Raw genomic sequence first — 18,795 nt, 5'->3', positions numbered from 1 at the left:
AAAACTTAGTATAAATTTTATACTCAGCAATATATCTCAGGAAATATAGTCTATAAATTCTGACATTTAATTGTACCAAATTTATGAGTCACTATTTGAATATATAAAATAATTGATTTTAGAGTATTAATTGCTTATTAGTTCCGATCTTTTATTATTCAGTTTCTTTTTCTTTTTTTTTAACTAAACTAATCATGTAGGATTGTATCTGATTACAGTAAGTTTTCCTTCCTTTCAACATAGTGAAAATTTGTATAATTATGAAAATTTTAAATAGTTAAATCTCTTGCTATTTATTTTAATTCAAATCCAGTATATTTTTATATATATTCAGAACTCAAACTATTCATCTTCATCTTAACCTTCAATTAAATTCCACAATGCAAACCTCTTGGCACTAGAACCACAGTTCATGTTTATTCAACTGAGCTTGTGTCTTGAAAAAGTGTGGAATTTCGGGAGTTTTCTGGTGAGAATCCACATTCTGACATCACTTTGGCCATGACAGTGATTGGCTGTGGGAAGGCAAAAAAGAGTTTATAGCCCACAAGAGCAAGTGAATAAGTGAGTGAGAGAGCAGAGAGAGTATTCAATCTGTGTTACTCACTCCTGGGAGCCTGCCTTCTCACTCCAGGACTGCAAAAGGTAAGGTTTAATATAACAACTTCATTGTCTTATAAATCAGACACTCTGCATTTCACATCTCTGGGCATGGTTTTGAACATTCTATTTAAATATAGATATTAACACATTGTAGAGAATTGCTATGTAATCTAACACTTGTTTATCATTAAACTAGTACCTCAGGTTTTAGATTCTTTTGAAAAGGCTAAGTTTATTAACCTATGCTTGTAAATAAGCTCTTACTATTATATACATTAACCAGAAAATTATGCTTTCTACTTTCTATCTCTGTACCTTACAGATAACTGTTTTTACTCATTCTAATGCATTCAAGGTAACCTAACTGGAATTCTATTTTGCATTTATAAATGTGCCTCGTTGTATGTTGATTTCTCCATCAGTTGCCTAGTCTGTACTTCAGTTATAAACAATATTTTCCAAAATATTTATTTGGTTTCAAAGTGTTAACATCTTATAGCTCTAAAATCCAAATGGAAAAATGCATAGTACTAGGGAAATAGATGATGCTGTTAGTTTATCATACTCTTCCCAATAAAAACTTGCAATTAGATTATCAAAACAATCCTTTAAAATTTTTTGAATTGTTGTCTGGGTTAGTAGTGGGCACTATAGAGGTCTTTTGCTCTTGATGAATCACAAAGTAAATAAAATGAGATTTATGTAGGCAGCCGATTGCTGCCTAGGTGAGTCACTTGGTTCTTTTTATATTATTCCTGTTGTATTTTCATCTAGCTGTTTTTAAGGTTTGTTATGAGAAATTTTATACTCCAAAATCTTTCTACAGTTCTATGTATTTACATTTTTAGCTCTTTAAGATATTGTGATTATTCCAACTCTTTTCATAAAGCTACAGAGCAGTAATCTTCCTGTTTGTTGGTGGGCTCCATCAAGAATGGCCAAATTCAAAGTCTTATTCAGAGAACCTCAATAGCAATGAAATCTTCTTAAACAGACAAGTCCCCTTCAGGGGAAAGTCTCTTTATTCTCATGTGGCCATCAAGAACTAAAGTAGACAGGACTGTGAGCAAGTTAACAAGCAACAAAATCAAAGACCCACTCCATCACAAAGACAGGTGACAGAGGACGCAAGACAGCTTTTCCAGGCCTCTACCCTTCCCCTGTGTAATGTTTATTTTAGCTTCAGATACTCAATAAGGATGTGATAAATCATGACCAGTGATGATAAAATGTAGAATCTATTTTCAGATATAGTATATGACATGGATTTCATACCTTTTAAATATTACTTATCCCAGTGTATTTATGGGGAAATTCTGATCACCATTACATACTGCTCTTAAACATTGCCAAAGCTGTCACTCTGGAGGAGATCTCTCTCAGTTAAGTGTGTTGGTGGCTTTCAGCAAAGTTTGTTCAACTTTTATTAAATTAGGATTTTTATCAAACAGAATAAAATTAGGATAGGACTTCATGATTGCTCTCCTTTGCCTGTGAGAAATCTGTGTGGAACTGAGATCTTTGCAAGGCTGCAAACCCCATGACTGCTTACAAAACTACTCCTATTCTGAGAGTTGCATCTTCTATTCCTCCATAGAATCGACATGACTATCACCCTGACCCTGGAAAGGCCCACGTCCATTCCATAACAATCACACCAGTGATTATAAGCTTAAATGGAACTGGAGAACAATGTAATTTGAGGAAATTTGCCTCTGATATCCCAAGATGAACTCTGATAACTTTTCTCATAGATTTTTCCTTAAACATGGATGTTAGGGTGCTACACGTTGTGAGAATGATATTTCACATATCATGGATTTTTCACACACATAAAAATTCAAGTATTCTAAGATAGCCATGGAAAAATGGCTCTTAGTCTTCATAGTACAAACAAACTTTTAGTTTAAAAACTATATAGATGCTGGAAAGAGCCTGTAGGATAACTGGCATAAATGTAATCATTAAAATGTATTCAAATTTTCCCTTAGTTTTTAATTATAAACAAAACAAACAGGTCACATAACTACACCAGTTGGCGTTCCATGTTAATGGTATTATAAGGCCTCCTCACCCCAATGTGAAACACACTAAACACTCAAACTCTGTCAGTGATGAAATGGATATTCATTTACAAGTCAGATCAGATAGGTTAAAAACAAATATGGAACTCATGATTATTCAAATAGATGGATAAAGTCTATCTTCTACCACTTACATAGAAGGAACAATTTTAAAACAAAAGCAGAAATTTGGTCCTAGTCAAAACTTTAATTGGACAAAAAATGAAAATTAAATACATCCCCTAGTATGTGAAGTATGTGAAGAAAAGGTACATTCTTAGTTTTACTCATTAACTTAACCACTTCATTAATTCCAGAAGCAATCACCAAAATGAAGACGGTTTTAATTTTGCTCAGCATTTTGGGAATGGCCTGTGCTCTTTCCGTAAGTTCTTTACTAAAAACCTATAGTTATTTCCATTTTTTGTCTTTTGATATTAAAGAGAGAATATATAGTAATTGATTGCTCTTTTAAACAGATGAAAAATTTGCATCGAAGAGCCAAATTAGAGGATTCTGAAGAAAATGGGGTAATTAATTTTAGCATAATTCCTTGGTTTGACTACACTTACTCTAGATTTATTGTACATGAAATATGAATATATCATTTATTGTGTTCATGCAGGTATTTAAGTACAGGCCCCGATACTATCTTTATAAGCATGCCTACTTTTATCCTGCTCTAAAACGATTTGCAGTTCAAGTAAGTATAAAAATTAATTTTTTCTCACTCCTTATAATTGAAAAGGGATTGAATTTAACTACAAAACACCTAAATTCAACTCTCACTGAAATTCAGCCAGAAGGACCACTTGCTAAAGCAGTCTGTTTTTAATATAATAAAGTTTATTCCCAAGTTTTCTTATAAAGCAGAGCTATACACGCACACAGAATAAACTCATTTGGGGCCAGTCTAGAAAGATATAATGAAAGCACACACCATGGAAGATCGAGTTCAGGTGTTTTGACTAATTCACTGACAAAGTGGACAATTTTATCAGTTGTTGACATTTAAGTCAGTGATGCAGCCACGAACTGCCATTTTATTGTAGATTCAATACTGTCATATAGCTGTTTCATATCCAATAATGTAGTCCTTTAATTTAGGGGGAAATGAATTCATAAACAACAAAGACCATTACAAAATTCCTGATAATCTATGGTTTGCTGAAGATTTTCTTAACCTTTGACCTGTGTAATTCACTAGAATAAGAATGGCTCAAGAATGCAAAGGAAAGAGAGAAATTCATGAAGTGAACTAAAAAACTTGTATGAAAAACAAAACATTCTTAAAATTTGTAAACATACAAAAAATAACTAACCACTAAAAATAAGAGTCTGTTTATACTGGGTTACTACCTGTGAAGAGGGTTCTGAAAACTAGAGGGTGTGGTGCTGATTTTAAATAGACAACAAACCAGCATTGTGCTATTTTTATTACTATACAGTTTGGGTTCAGGGCACCAATTATGCACCATCTGACCCAGGACTTCTGAGACACTAAAAGCAGTCAGGACACCGAAAACTATGCCTCAGCACAGTGGCTTGGCATAACATCCTGCCATATGTTGAGCTAACCCATTTCTAACTCATACAATGATAGGAAATGATCATTTTAAAGTATTTCTAGCACCATAATAATTATGGGGAATGTGTGTAGCCGCAGAAATATGAGCATGGTTGATACAAGCATTGTGGGTTTTCAGAATTGCCTTCCATTCTTTGGTTTGCCCATAAATAACAGTGCTCATTTGAAATTTCGTTGTCTTTCTTAAACTAAATGATAATATATTCAAATTTTGGACCACTTCCTCAACTTTTCTAAAATATCATATACTTAGAGATATTCCTATCTAGAAATTTTTACAGATATATACATGTGGTCCAATTCAAATGTCCACACTGAAAAGATATTAGGAAAGGTTATATTTTTCCTTATTGATAGACCCAAACTTCATAGATTTTTAAGCAGATCTTTAATATTCAAAATTGCTACAGACTATATGCAGTAAGGTCTATCTCAAGCAATGTAGAATTTGTAAATAAGAGAGTTGTTTTAAAATGGAATTCATAACACAACATTGTAAATCAACTATACTCCAACAAAAATTTTTTAAAAAAGAAAAACTAAATTAATTAAGTAAAATAGAATCCAATAAAATATATCTCACAATCTAACAGTCTGAGCTAGTATCGATGATCTACTTACTGTTCCACTTTACAAAGTTTGATTTCCAAGATGTTTCTCCTTGCATGTCTATTTATATGCTTCCATAGCTCTTAATTATTCATTTTCTTAAGTCTATTAAGTATTTAGTACCCAGATTATCACCCCCCAAATCATTTAGCTTCATTGACTTCGAAATTCATGTTCTATTCAGGTGGAATCTTTGTTTATATATAATCATTTTCAAAATACCAATATGCAGTTTATCTGCTTGGCTATAGAAATGGAAGTATAAATAAGGTTAATACCCTAAGCATTTTTAATTGAGGAAACTTTTTTTTATGATTAAAAGGTTTGATTAGTGTGTGAACTCTTAGACAGCAAGGACTTTATCTTATATTTCTTTTATCAGACTCATCTCAGTTATCACAGTACTTGACGTGGAAAAACTGCCCCTATTTCCAACTTCTTCTCTTGCTATAATTCTGATTATCAGTACAACACCTGGAATGTGTCTTCTGGCATTGAATAAATCCAGTAAGGATAGAGTTTGGAAGGAGTATATGAAAGACTTCCAGAAGGATCTGTAGGACTTAGTACAACTTGGTAATAAGGCCTCACTGAAAGAAAGGAAAATTAAAAAAATGCTGAGGCTTCAAGGCATTTCAAGCAGTTTTTAAATTGTCCTTAAATACTAATTGAAGAGTGATGTAGTTGAAGTAGAATGGAAGCTAGGGGTGAGGAAGCTTGTAAAATGATGGAAACACTCCCACTGAGTATGATTTCAACACCTTTGAAATTTTTGTACCTTGAAATTTTTGTACCTTGTTTTATGTCCCTGGATAAGTTTCAGAGTTTCCTGGTTTATAGTCTATGGGAACTTGAATAGAATTTTTATCCTGCTGTTGTATGAAAATTGAATAAATCTTAATTACATTAAAAAAACACTCCTGCTGAGACAAAATATGCTACACAAATAAGCTGTTCTCTCTATATATAATTTAACTAACAAATAGAAATAGTTTCAATAGAACCTTATGCTTTTTTCACCTCTGGGCTAGGGGAAAGCACAGCCATTAAGGTCATGGCAGTGGAAGAGTCAGTCTAATTGTTCTCTTTTCCACCCAAGGTTATTCTTGGCTCAAGGGGAGAAGCATTCCTTTCCTTGGGTGTATGGCGTGGCCACCTGAAGAATGAGCCCAACAGGCAGAGACCTGAGCAGTACTGGGACATAAATATTCCCTCAACTAATCTCTCACCCTAAGGTTCTTCTATAGCTATGTTTTCTAAGACCCACCGTACTTCACAAGTCACCAGAATCAAAGATAAACTTGCAGGGCAGAAGATGATAGAATCTTATGTTGGGTTTTTACTTATACCAAGGAGAAATAGTGGTTGCGGAAAAAGAAGGAAAATTCAATTGGGATTAGCATTTCCTTTTAAAAAGTAGCAAAGTTGGGACTTCTCTGGTGGCCTAGTGGCTAAGACTGGACTCCCAATGCAGGAGGCCTGCGTTCAATCCCTGGTCAGGGAACTAGGCCCTACATGCCACGACTAAGAACTGTAAATATACATAAATATTTGTTTATAAATAAATACATAAATACAAAAATATTTTTAAAAACATAGCAAAGCTCATTAACTTTTATTTTTATATAGATTGCTTGGTTTAATTTATTCTCATTCAATATTGAGCATTCTAGAGAAATGGTACTCATAAATTTCCTAAATAGGTAAATTAATTTTTCTTCTTATATAACTTATATCTCTTGTATGAATTTTTCTCTCATAAAGTTTTATAGCACACACACTTCAATTTAGGAATGGCTTTAATTAGATTAAAAGGTACTAAAATTATATGCAAATTTAATTTCAAGTCAAAGTCTAATTTAAATTCACCAGGAGAGCACTTCATTTAAGAAAATCATCCAGGTGGTGCTACTGATAAAGAACTTGCCTGCAGTGCAGGAGAAAAGGAGACACTGGTTAGATACCTAGGTTGGGAAGAGCTCCTGAAGGAGGGCGTGGCTACCCGCTCCAGTATTCTTGCCTGGAGAATCCCATGGACAGAGGAACCTGGCGGGCTACAGTCCACAGGGTCGCACAGAGTCGGACATGACTGAAGCGACTTAGCACACAACAACTTATATTTTGTAATAAGTCTAATTATCATTTCATTCATATTCTATAAAGAAAATGAAACAACGATATCTATGTTATAGCTTAAGATTTGCCTTAACTGGTGGGAGAATTCAGCCATTGTGAGCTTCAGATTCCTTCTCTGTGAAATAAAAAAATTAGACTAGATAATCCTCTCATTCTCTCAGAGCTAAGTCATTCTGCCCTTCTTTGCTCTAGTTTTTACATACAAAATGTTTCAACATATTGTTAATACTTTTGAAGTTAAAAATGGAGTATTTCAAAGCATATCTTGGTCGCTGTAAAATTCCCCTTTTCCTCTAACCTCATTTTGTATATGTCTAGTCGCCTCATATCTTTCTCACAGTAGCTGAGAACTGTTCTAAGTAAATAAATATAGATGTACATATATTCATATGTGTATGAATTCATGTATACATATTTTTTAGAGCAGTAGTGACTCATCTGAAGAAAATGGAAATGGTGATAGCTCAGAAGAGGAGGAGGAAGAAGAGGTAAGGAATTTCTGCAGTCTTTTTTTTTTTTTTTCCCATAACAAACCAGGCAGCACAAAATAAATAAATAGGAAACTAGTTTCCTGTAACTTAGACTCAGCAAATAGCCATTGCCAGCTTACCAACTGCCCTCAGTCTTCTATTTTGGAGAAGGGGGGTATTATTCAAATTAAAATGAACTAAAACGATCTGTTTAAAACACTATTACAGTTTGGGGTTAAAGTTATCTGTAAGTGGTACATGAATACAAAAGTATCTCCATTTTAAGTGGAAGAAATGTTGATTCTGAAAAAAGGAAGAAAGCATTATTTACATTTATAGATGGACAGAGGGTGATGGTAAAAGATAAATACCTAATAATCCTAAACTTAGTGCAATACTTGTTTTATGTATTGCACGAAGTTTATAAGGACCGAACTTTAAAAATTCAATTTGATGAGTGGGTAGTATAAGAAAGTTAGATTCTCTACGGTGTTACTGTGATTCATCTGCCTTTTTTTTTTAATGTTTATTTATTTATGGTTGTGCTCAATCTTTGTTGCTGTGTGCAGGCTTTCTCTAGTCGTGAGTGGGGCTACTCCAGTTGCAGTGCTCGGGTTTCTCCTTGCGGTGGCTTCTCTTGTTGCGGCGAGCAGGCTCAGTGGTTGTGGCCCATGGGCTTAGTTGCCCTGTGGCACGTGGAATCCTCCCAGACCAGGGATGGAACCTGTGTCCCCTGAAATGGCAGGCAGATTCTTAACCACTGGACCACCAGGGAAGTGCCTCATCTGCCTTTCTTGACTCACACAGTAGGGTTGTTCTTTTTAATTGGAATTTCATATGTCTTTTTGTCTAATAATAAAATTCATGTCCTTGCAGAAATGCAAATACTCAAGATGTAGAAATATCTTCCTATACAGTACTACAAATTAGTGTAGTTCATGGCTAAAATTCATCTACATAATCTGGAAATTGTACTAACATGTTTACAGCTGACATCCTTGCCCATGCAAACTACTATTTAGGTACATTTTCCTGGATAGTCAATTATAGCTATCCACCGGTATGAGAACCTTCTAAATTCAGGTATTCTTAGGTGCTATTTATGAAGGGACAATGACAGTCCAAAATGGATCATGGATAAATGTCTACTATCCTGAAAACAAAGTGGTGTGGGAACTTTAAAAGTGACAAATAATTAGTTTAATTTTTTAAACCATAAAATAACATTTTCAGTACCATAATTTAAACCCAATAGCTTTTAAAGGAAGACCTTACAAGAATGTCAAGCCATTACCAGTAAAAATGCCACCCATTGCCTGGAGTTCCACATACTAATCTTACACAAGAACTAAGCTAGGGTAATCCATTTAACTACAGCTGTTTGCGGTACAGTGACTGTAAAATTGCCTTACCAACTAGATTTCCCAATTGGATTGCATACCTTTTGGCAATGGTTGTTCATTTGTTGTAATGGTGTTTGGGGATGGAGGAAGATCAAGAGTCCTTCAGGACTCTGACGAAATCTCACCTACTCAAATTTTCCCAACAGTCTGTGAACATTTCTAGTCCTCTCAGAACTTCTCTGCAAACTCCCCGTGATCCAGGACACTTGAGACCACAGGTTACAGCCCCTGCTTTGAGGATGAACAGTGTTGTAATCTCTTTTGCATCTCTTCACGCTGCCCAGCTCAGTTTCTTGTACATATTTAGTGCCAAGTCAATATTTGGTGGCTTGGTTTTAGAACTTCAGAGGAATAAATGCTCCAAAGACCATTCATTCAAAGTGATAATGGAAAGCGATGTGAATAAAACTTCTAGTCTTTCATCCTGAAGAGAATTTAGAACTTCTTTTTTCCCCATCTCTTCTCTAAAATTTCATTGGCAATTTAGGTTAAATACAGAGTCCCCAGGAATTGTATTCCCAGGAACAGGTGCTTGGGCCTATTTTCTACTTGATGATCATACATTTTTTCCCCCTCTCCTAAATTATCCAGTCTCATATTTAAAAGTTTTATTGACACATTGGCTTCCGTTGTGGCTCAGCTGGTAAAGAATCGGACTGCCATGTTAGAGACCTGGGTTTGATCCCTGGGTTGAGAAGATCCCATGGAGAAGGGAAAGGCTACCCACTCCAGTATTCTGGCCTGGAGAATTCCATGGACTATACAGTCCATGGTGTCACAGAGTCAGACACAACTGAGCGACTTTCACTTTCAATATACATAACACAATTATCATAAGTTTGTAGATGATTGAAATTTCAGAAATCAAACACTGTAAGTATTACCCAGAACCTATAGAAAAAGCAGCACATGCATTGCATTCCATTCCATTCATTAACCAGCCCCCACCAAGGGCAAATGCTAGGATGACTCTTGTCAGAAAGATTGTTTTTGGCTCTGTGTTTCATTCATATACACACATATATGTATGGAATCATGCAGCATATACTCTTTTACATGTAGTCTCTCTCACTCTCAGCTTCAGAGACTGACTCATATGATTCTGTAGTCGTAAACCATTTGTTCTCAATATCAGTATTTCATCATGTCTGTGTATCACAATGTGCTAACCTGTTGATGGGCAGTTAAGGAGTTTTCAGATTTGGCCTGTGACCAAAGAGTGCTGCTGTGAATGTTCTAGTACTCCTTCTGGTGAACACATGCATTCATTTCTGGCGGCCACTTTACCTAGACATGAAATGTGTATGTTGAAAGGTCTGCATATATTCACCCTGAGAAGACGTCACCAATAGCTTCCCACAGCTGAGATACTAATATAAACTCCCACTATCCATATAGGAGCATCCCATCAACTCTACATTCTCATCCGCACATGTTTCTTTCAGTCATTTTAGTCATTCTGGTGGGTTAATAACACACTCAAGGACAAATGACTGCTAATTTTTCTATTCAAAAAGATATTTGAGGCCTAGGGCTTCCCTGGTGGCTCCGATGGCAAAGAATTCATCTGCAATGCAGGAGACCTGGGTTTGATCCCTGGGTCAGGAAGAGCCTCTGGAGAAGGGAATGGCTATCTACTCCAATATTCTTGCCTGGAGAATTCCATGGGCAGAGGAGCCTGGCAGGCTATAGTCCATGGGGTTGCAAAGAGTTGAACATGAGTTGAAAACAGAGCCACTAACACACATCCATCCATTAAAAGTTTGACCTACTTTCCTTTTTAAGTCATTGCAGCAGGACAACCTTCAATAAAGTACCAGAAAAAGAAAGTGTGTTGTAGGAGAAAATAGAGAATCCTGCGAATTGGGAGTCTGGGTCTGTGGTCACAACCCTGCTGCTAATGACCTGCCATGTCTTTGACCTCATGCTAGTCATTTGTCCCACTGGACCTCAGTTTTTTCATTTGTGAAACAAGCGTGAAGGACCCAATCATATATTTTCCTACCCAAAAGAGCTTTCCTCTTTCTTCCCTAAAAGGTTTAGTCTCTTGGACTAAAGCATATAAACATGAAAAAGTAAATAAACAGTATGATGTTTGTGGAATATTTGACAAACTTAGCTTGGAGACTGTTTTGAGGTGGACTCTAGTAGTCCCAAGCGTTCACTGAAACAGTAAAATTTACATATCTTTGAAACAGACATAGTTTGTTTCAGTAATAAGAAAAGCTAAATGTGGCTTTTGTTTGTTTGTTTTGAAGTCTTAAAATATAAGACGCCTAGTTAAAATTATCCTAACATATAATCTATTTTAAAATGCATTGAAATAAATTCACTTTTCTAGTATTCATTTAAACTAAATAAATTCTCTGTGTATGAATTCCTGACTTTCAATACTAGCTATGAATTACTTTGGGAGATTAACTCAGTCAACAGTTTATTGCCTAACAACATGGAGTAAAGACAAAACAGTAAAATACTGAAGATGATAAAAATATTCATGGAGGAGTAGTGATTTTTAGAAAACATCTTCCTACAATAACATAATACATCAGTAAGAATTCATTGGAGTGTTCAGTTTCTTCATTTCACAGAAAAATCATGGAATCTTTTGAATACTGCACATAGCTCAGAACTGGCTTATATGTTAGCAGATGGAGTTTGAATTTAATGTATTTCTTTTTCTTTAAATACTCTTGAAAGTAAATGAAATACATTCACTTCTTTTTTCTTATAGTACAGAAGACATGCAATTAACTTGTTTGAAGAGAGGAGGTTCTATATTTAAACAAATTCCTTAAAATAAAAACATCCTAGATTTAGTGTGGGCAATTCACATAAATCCTCCTCCTCATCAAAAAATCATCATGGTACAACAAAAGGGCTCAATTTTTCTTTTAGTTAGAAAGATATACTTTCATCATTCACCATAAGACTTTCGTTAATTATTTAATTTATCTCAGCTCACTTTCCTTTTCTAAAGAGTGTAAGTAATAATCTTACCTTACAAAGCTGCTCTAGGGAATAAGAAAATAAGTCTAAATTTCTCAGCTTATTTGTCAGCAAATACAATAATTAATGTACTGTTATGTCATTGTAGTTATTAATAAGACTTCAAGAGCCTAAGCTATATATGGTATGATACCATATAGTCAGATGTGCTGTAATTATTACATAAATATTTTGAATTGATTAAGTAGAATACAGAAATATCTAAAACACACCATTGTGAGGTAAATAGGGTGAAAATACTTTGAATTCCAAGCAGTGAGAACTGCAACTGGCATAAGAGGAAGCAGAGGTGTCAACACTGGGCAACCAGATGGCTGAGGGAAACCATCAGCCATTGTTATTTTCCCAATAATGGTTCATGACTCCAACAAATCTTGAGTCAACTTTCAGCTAAAACAATTTTTTCTTGCTCTGGACATTTTCAACAGGAGACTTCAAATGAAGAAGGAAACAATGGAGGGAATGAAGATTCTGATGAAAATGAAGACGAAGAATCAGAGGCTGAGAACAGCACCCTTTCCACTACCACACTTGGCTATGGAGAGGAGATTACACCTGGAACTGGACACATAGGTCTAGCTGCCATCCGGCTTCCCAAGAAGGTAACAATTCCTCCAAAATGTTCAGTCTGCTTTCCTTTCTTTACTGAAGTCCGAGGTTATCCTGACACTATACCTACAGTATTTTATATTTTCCTCATTAACTTGATGAAAAAGTAAGAGCAGGTGCAATATCCCTGTTTACAAATAAATAAGGAGAGATCTTTTCCCAGGCAAGATCTCTTCCCATGTTCTTACACTGACTTTTCAACATTGTCACAGAAGACTAAGGCCAAGCGTCTTAGCAATGGATAAAAAGTGCTGAGAGATGCCATTGCATTTCTGGGAAGAGGTCTCCAAGGCAGAGAAAGTGGGCAGCAAAGTTATAGGAAGCATCTCCCACAGAAAAGACTTATCAAGTGGCTTTTTCTCCATCAGCATCCAATGACAGAGGTATTCATTCTGGATTTAAAACCTCCACCAGTTCTTTTGTAAGTTAAACTGTTTTCAATTCAAAATTACATGTAGTACAAAGATGTCAGTACAGAAAGCTTGTGTTGGATGAAACAATGGCCTTAAGTTTTATGTTTTTCACACCTAGATTTGGATTCTTTCGAACTCTTCCTTATAGGCTGGGGCTACAGGAAAGAAGGCTACAAAAGAGGATGAGAGTGATGAAGAAGAAGAGGAAGAAGAAGAGGCAGAAGTGGATGATAATGAGCAAGGCATAAATGGCACCAGCAGCAACAGCACAGAGGCAGACAATGGCCATGGCAGCAGTGGTGGGGATAACGGAGAGGAAGAAGGCGAAGAAGAAAGTACAGAAGGAATCACAGTGGCTGGGGAGACCACTACTTCTCCAAATGGCGGGTTTAAATCTACAACCCCACCCCAGGAGGTCTATGGGACCACCCCACCACCGTTTGGGAAAACCACCACCCCTGGGGAGTATGAACAAACAGGCACCAACGAGTATGACAATGGGTATGAAATCTATGAAAGTGAGAATGGAGATCCTCGTGGGGACAGTTATCGAGCCTATGAGGATGAGTATAGCTACTATAAAGGGCGTGGCTATGACAGCTATGATGGTCAAGATTACTACAGCCACCAGTGAAGGCCCAGACTGGGATGAGTTCACCCCTTCTGGGATGTTGTGTGGCTACCGTTTTCAAAGTTCAACTCAGGAAGGTGCAATATAACAAATGTGCATTTTATAATATGGAATGGTGCTACTGTTCCAAAGTGGTTTTCTATAATTGTTTCTGCAAGTAATGGGCTTCTTATTGCTTTTCCCTACTATGTTATTGAAAGGTCGTAAATCAGGGCCATTCATCAAGTGGTAAACCAATGCATGAGATAATGTGTGACTAAGTATTTTGAGGTTGTAGTCCTATAAATAGTAATTTTAATGTGTTTCCACTAACTGCTAAAACATATTCTGTGCAAGAGCTGCTTCTTAGAAGAGATTAGATTCACTAACATTAGTGACACTGTATACAATAAATGTGCAGTTCTTTAATCACACTATCTGTCACTGTATATTAGGTTTAATTATCACTGTCATGTATTTTTATGTGACCTGTATGTATATTGTATCTATGGATTTTATCACAAATAAATATGCAACCCTTCAGATGTGTTATAATTATGAAGAAAAATGAGAGATTCAGGATGGAAAAAGGTGAGACCAGAGGGAGGACAATTCAGCTAAAGGACAAAAGTTTATTTTTGCTATGGTTTAAAACTCAGAAAGACTATAGACATTTTCTCATGGATAAATGAACTTGACTAAGATTTTGACATGTTTGTGGGCAGGGTCAGCCATATATATCAAGATAAACAGCTTTTATTGGACTTGCCAGATTTTATAAATAAAAATGTAGGATACCTAAATTTGAATTTCAGATAAATAATGAGTAACTCATTAGTATAAGTATGTGCCATGCAATATTTGGCCTTTGTGAACTATTTGGGACATATTTGTACTAAATGAGTGATTTATTATTTGAAATTTAAGTTTAATTGAATGTCCTGTGTTATTCTGGCAACCCCATACCTATTTGATTTGCTTTTAGGTAGGGTAGGGGTGCGATGAGGTAGAAAACTCTTACACATACATCAACGCATCATCTCCTAACTTTTTATTATTAAAAAAAGCAAGCTTCAGAAAGGTTGGGTAACTAGTACATGAGCATCTAGATTCACCAATGGTTAACATTTTGCCACATTTATCTCTATTTCTGTGTGCCTATCTTCACATGTGTATATATTTTTGTTGTTGTTCAGTCACTCAGTTTTGTTCGACTATTTGCGACCCCATGGACTGCAGCATGTCAGGCTTCACACATACATATATACTTTGCCAAACCATTAAAGAGTGATTGAAGACATCATGGAATCATAATGCTTCACCCTGAAATACTTTAGCATTTAGTATTAGAACAAGGAATTCTCCTATATAGCTGCCATATCATTCTCATTCTCAAGAAATTCAACATAGATATGCTAATATTTTCTAATATACAGTCCATATTCAAATTTTCCCAATGATTCCCATAATATCATTTATTGCTAACTCAGTAAATTCTCACAAAATCAGGTAGGTTTTACTGTCATTGCCAATATTATTGACAAAGGGGCTGAGGAACAAAGAGGTTAAGCAGCTAGTACCAGATCATTATGGCAAGACTGAAGTTAAGACATAGATAGCCTAGCTTTAGGATCTGTTTCTTAACCTAATGGTTAGCCTATGTTCATCAGGAATGCTATATTCATTAGTATGTATTCATTAGGAATGGATGTTAAGCCATGAGTGGGCAGAAAATCTTTAATGATGAGGGTTTGTTGAACAAATAAGCCTTGTTCTCTATCACAAATTTTTTAGAACCAGCTACATTTTATGACTTGAGCCCTAAAGAACATTTCCAAAACAAAGATCCTCTGATATTTTTGGTATGCCTTTCTATATAGGCTGTTTGGTATTGTGCAAAATGCATGAAACCTGGAGTTAGGTAGGCTCGAATGATGGTGACATCAAGAGCTTCCTTCCTTAGTCTTTGTTCCCTCACCTTCTACATATGGAGTGTACTCTGCCGAGTACACTGTTTCCTGTGTACACTGGATTGCTGTTGAGAATCCAATACATTGTGAGATACCCAGATCATCATAAGCTCTCTCCTCTCCAGTCCTTTCTTTTCTGTATCTTAACACTTAGATGTATCTGATTGTAATAGAATTACCTGACCATAAAAATTGCCTTTTGAGAATTCATAGAACATTTTTTTTCTTGTCCTAATAAATCTTTGTAAGCAAAAACTTTTGATTAGATGGATGCCTTGGGAATAGTGTGATAAATATTTATTAGGTGATATAGGAGCGGTTCTCCTGGGTTTCCTTACCCTACTGCTCTTCACCCGGGTGCCCTCTGCCAATAAAATCTCTTGCTTTGTCAGCACATGTGTCTCCTTGGACAATTCATTTCCGAGTGTTAGAGAAGAGCCCAGTTTCAGGCCCTGGAACGGGTCCCTCTTCCTGCAACAAATGGCGACTCTGGTGGGATTCTTCTTTGCTGAGACTGACATCCTGACCACTCGGGGTACTCGGGGGCCAGCTTGCCTGCCAATGGACCAGACCCAGCGGCTGCAACTGGGACCCTTTTGTCCCTGGTCTCCTCCTGACGTGGACAACTGGCCAGAGTGCCCCAATTGGTAAGGAACAAGAGACTTTATTGACCTCTCTCCCCTCCCCCCTCCCTTTCCTCTCCTTAACTCTTCCTTTCCTTCCCTGTTTTTCTAGTCCCCCAGTCCTGGACGCAGGAATCTGGTCAAAGGGCCCTCAGCCTGAGCTGAGGACTGGAGACTGCTCACCTCCTCTTGGCAGAGAACTCGAATTCTGGTTCTGGTCTGGTCTGATTTCTGGTAGGGCTGAGTTCCAGTCCTCCCTTCTCTGGAGGCCCAGGGAAAAGTCCCATAACGCCTGGGCATCTGTAGGTGGCAGGAGATGTCTGTAAGGCCACCCCTTTCGCCCCCCCCCCCCCACGTCCTACCCCTTCTTCTTTCAACCTGGCTTCCTTTCCTCCCTTGAGATCTTTGATGTTAGTACTTGGATTCTTGCATTTGAGGGCTTCCTTGGTGGTGCAGAGGTTAAAGCATCTGCCTGCAATGTGGGAGACCTGGGTTTGATCCCTGGGTTGGAAAGATCCCCTGGAGAAGGAAATGGCAACCCACTCCAGTATTCTTGCCTGGAGAATCCCATGGACGGAGGAGCTTGGTGGGCTACAGTCCATGGGTCACAGAGAGTTGGACACGACTGAGTGACTTCACTTTCACTACAGGTAATTTTTCCTATTTATTTGTGACATTGTCATAAACCAAATCAATATATCATAGAATCATCAAACCTTAGATCTGGAAAGGACTGCTGAAATCTCTGAACTTTATTCATATTTTGAAGTTATTCATTGTTATATAAGACTTCCCTGTAGCTCAAATGGTAAAGAATCTGCCTGCGAGGCAGGAGACCAGGGCTTGATCCCTCGGTTGCGAAGTTCCTCTGGAGAAGGGACTGACAATCCACTCCAGTATTCTTGCCTGGAGAATTCCATGGACAGAGAAGCCTGGCGGGCTATAGTCCATGGGGTCGCAAAGAGTCAGACATGACTGAGCGACTAACACTGTCCATGCAGTCTAGTTCATTGTTATATACAAAAATCGGTTAATCTTTTCTTTTATGTTTGTTTGTTTGCTTTGCTTTTGACATGTAATATGGGTGTCCACTATTCTATCTCAAGGATTCAAGTCCTGAGTGCAGAATGGTGACTGTTCTCCACCATTGCTCAAGCATCTAGGAATCTCCTTCAGACTTGCAGCATAATTTTTAAAGGAGCACTGTGGCAAGGCCTTCACTTGGAGTATGCAGTCGTAGCAGAGGAAACATTAAAACTGAATCCAGAAACTAGCACAAATGGGTAATCAGATAGAAAGGCCTGTGTACCACCAACTATCCAGGGTCCATGGAGACAATGAAGTTCTTGGATGAAGACTAGGAGGTGGGCTGGTGAGGGCTATGATTTAACACAGTCCCTGAACACTTGTAGGCTTTCCTAGTGGCTCAGTCAGTAAAGAATCTGCCTGCAATGCAGGAGGAGACCTGGGTTCAATCCCTGGGTTGGGAAGATCCCCTGGAGAAGGAAATGGCAACCCACTCCAATGTTCTTGCCTAGGGAATCCCATGGACAGAGGAGCCTGGTGGGCTACAGTCCATGGGGTCAAAAGAGTCAGACATGACTTAGTGACTAGATCACCATGGCAAACCCTAATGCCCTTCATAGCTGCTCTCTGCTCTGTATCCTGTAATATCTTGTGCATGGAAGCACCCTCTTGAAATACTTTTCCTACTTCCATGTCAGAGTTCCAATCTCTTCCTGCCATTCTAGCTAGCAAGCCTCCTTGGCCTCTTGCTCCAAATTCCCTTTGATCTTCCCTACCAGAAGCCCTATTTTCTGTAATTCCTCATAGTATCTATTGAACGCTCACCTGGAAGAAACCTGACCCAAATTATTAAAAAAAGAAGAGGAACATTTTAATTTTTCCCAGAGAAAGATAATCTTTCCCCCAAGAGTGAATCAAATGACTACTTTGAATGGAGAAAAAATAAAAAGTGAAATAAGTTATGCTTATATGGGGTGGTGGTGGTAATGAAGTTGGATATTTATACTCTCCTACACATAGAAAATTCTTTTATCCTTGTTTAATGGTAGAAAGCAGTCTGTAGCTGTGACTGAGATCCTAGGTGCCAGTCAGTGTCTGTTCACCCTTATTTCTCTGAACTCTGGGGATTTTTAGCTAAGCTGGTGGTTACAGAATAAATTCTAATCTCTTCCACTTCCCTTGGAGCTAGATGTGTCCATTTGATTTAAGTTCTGGTGCAGTTAAATGTGCACAAGCTCTTGGTTGTCTCCCTCAGATGTTATCCTCTTTCTCTTCCTCCCATTTCTCCCTCCTATGGCTGGAATTCAACCATGGTGGTGAGCCATCTGTGATAGTCTTTGGATGATGAGGTCACAAGGTAGAAAAGGTCTGGCTTTAAGGAGCATGATACAAGTCCTGGACACTCAACCCCTAGAAATTAACTTCTATTTTTTTTAAGCCACTTTGCTAACAGGTTTCTATAATTTTTTTTCAGAAAGTTACATCCTAACCCAGTAGTTCTCAAAGTGTAGCCATCAGAACAGCAGTATCAGTATCACCAGAGACCGTGTTAGAAGTGCAAAGTCTGGAACTCCATTCAAGATCTATTAAATCAGAAACGGGGGCGGTGGAGGTGGGCAGGTGATTCCCATGCACCTTAAGGTTTAAGAAACACAATTTTCAT

The 18,795-nt window shown here is 37.3% G+C and overlaps 1 protein-coding gene across 1 annotated transcript; it reads left to right on the top strand.

Annotated features, from left to right (window-relative positions):
* Positions 1-2,997: 2,997 nt before the first annotated feature.
* On the top strand, positions 2,998-13,537 carry IBSP (integrin binding sialoprotein). The gene is made up of 6 exons (XM_052642053.1): positions 2,998-3,051; positions 3,146-3,196; positions 3,292-3,369; positions 7,422-7,487; positions 12,310-12,483; positions 13,052-13,537. Exons 1-6 carry the CDS (start codon positions 2,998-3,000, stop codon positions 13,535-13,537), a joined length of 909 nt encoding a protein of 302 aa, XP_052498013.1.
* The last annotated feature ends 5,258 nt before the right edge of the window (positions 13,538-18,795 follow it).

The sequence above is a fragment of the Budorcas taxicolor genome, chromosome 6, assembly GCF_023091745.1.
Source record: "Budorcas taxicolor isolate Tak-1 chromosome 6, Takin1.1, whole genome shotgun sequence".
NCBI classification, from domain to species: domain Eukaryota; kingdom Metazoa; phylum Chordata; class Mammalia; order Artiodactyla; family Bovidae; genus Budorcas; species Budorcas taxicolor.
This window is presented reverse-complemented; position numbering and strand designations above follow the sequence as displayed.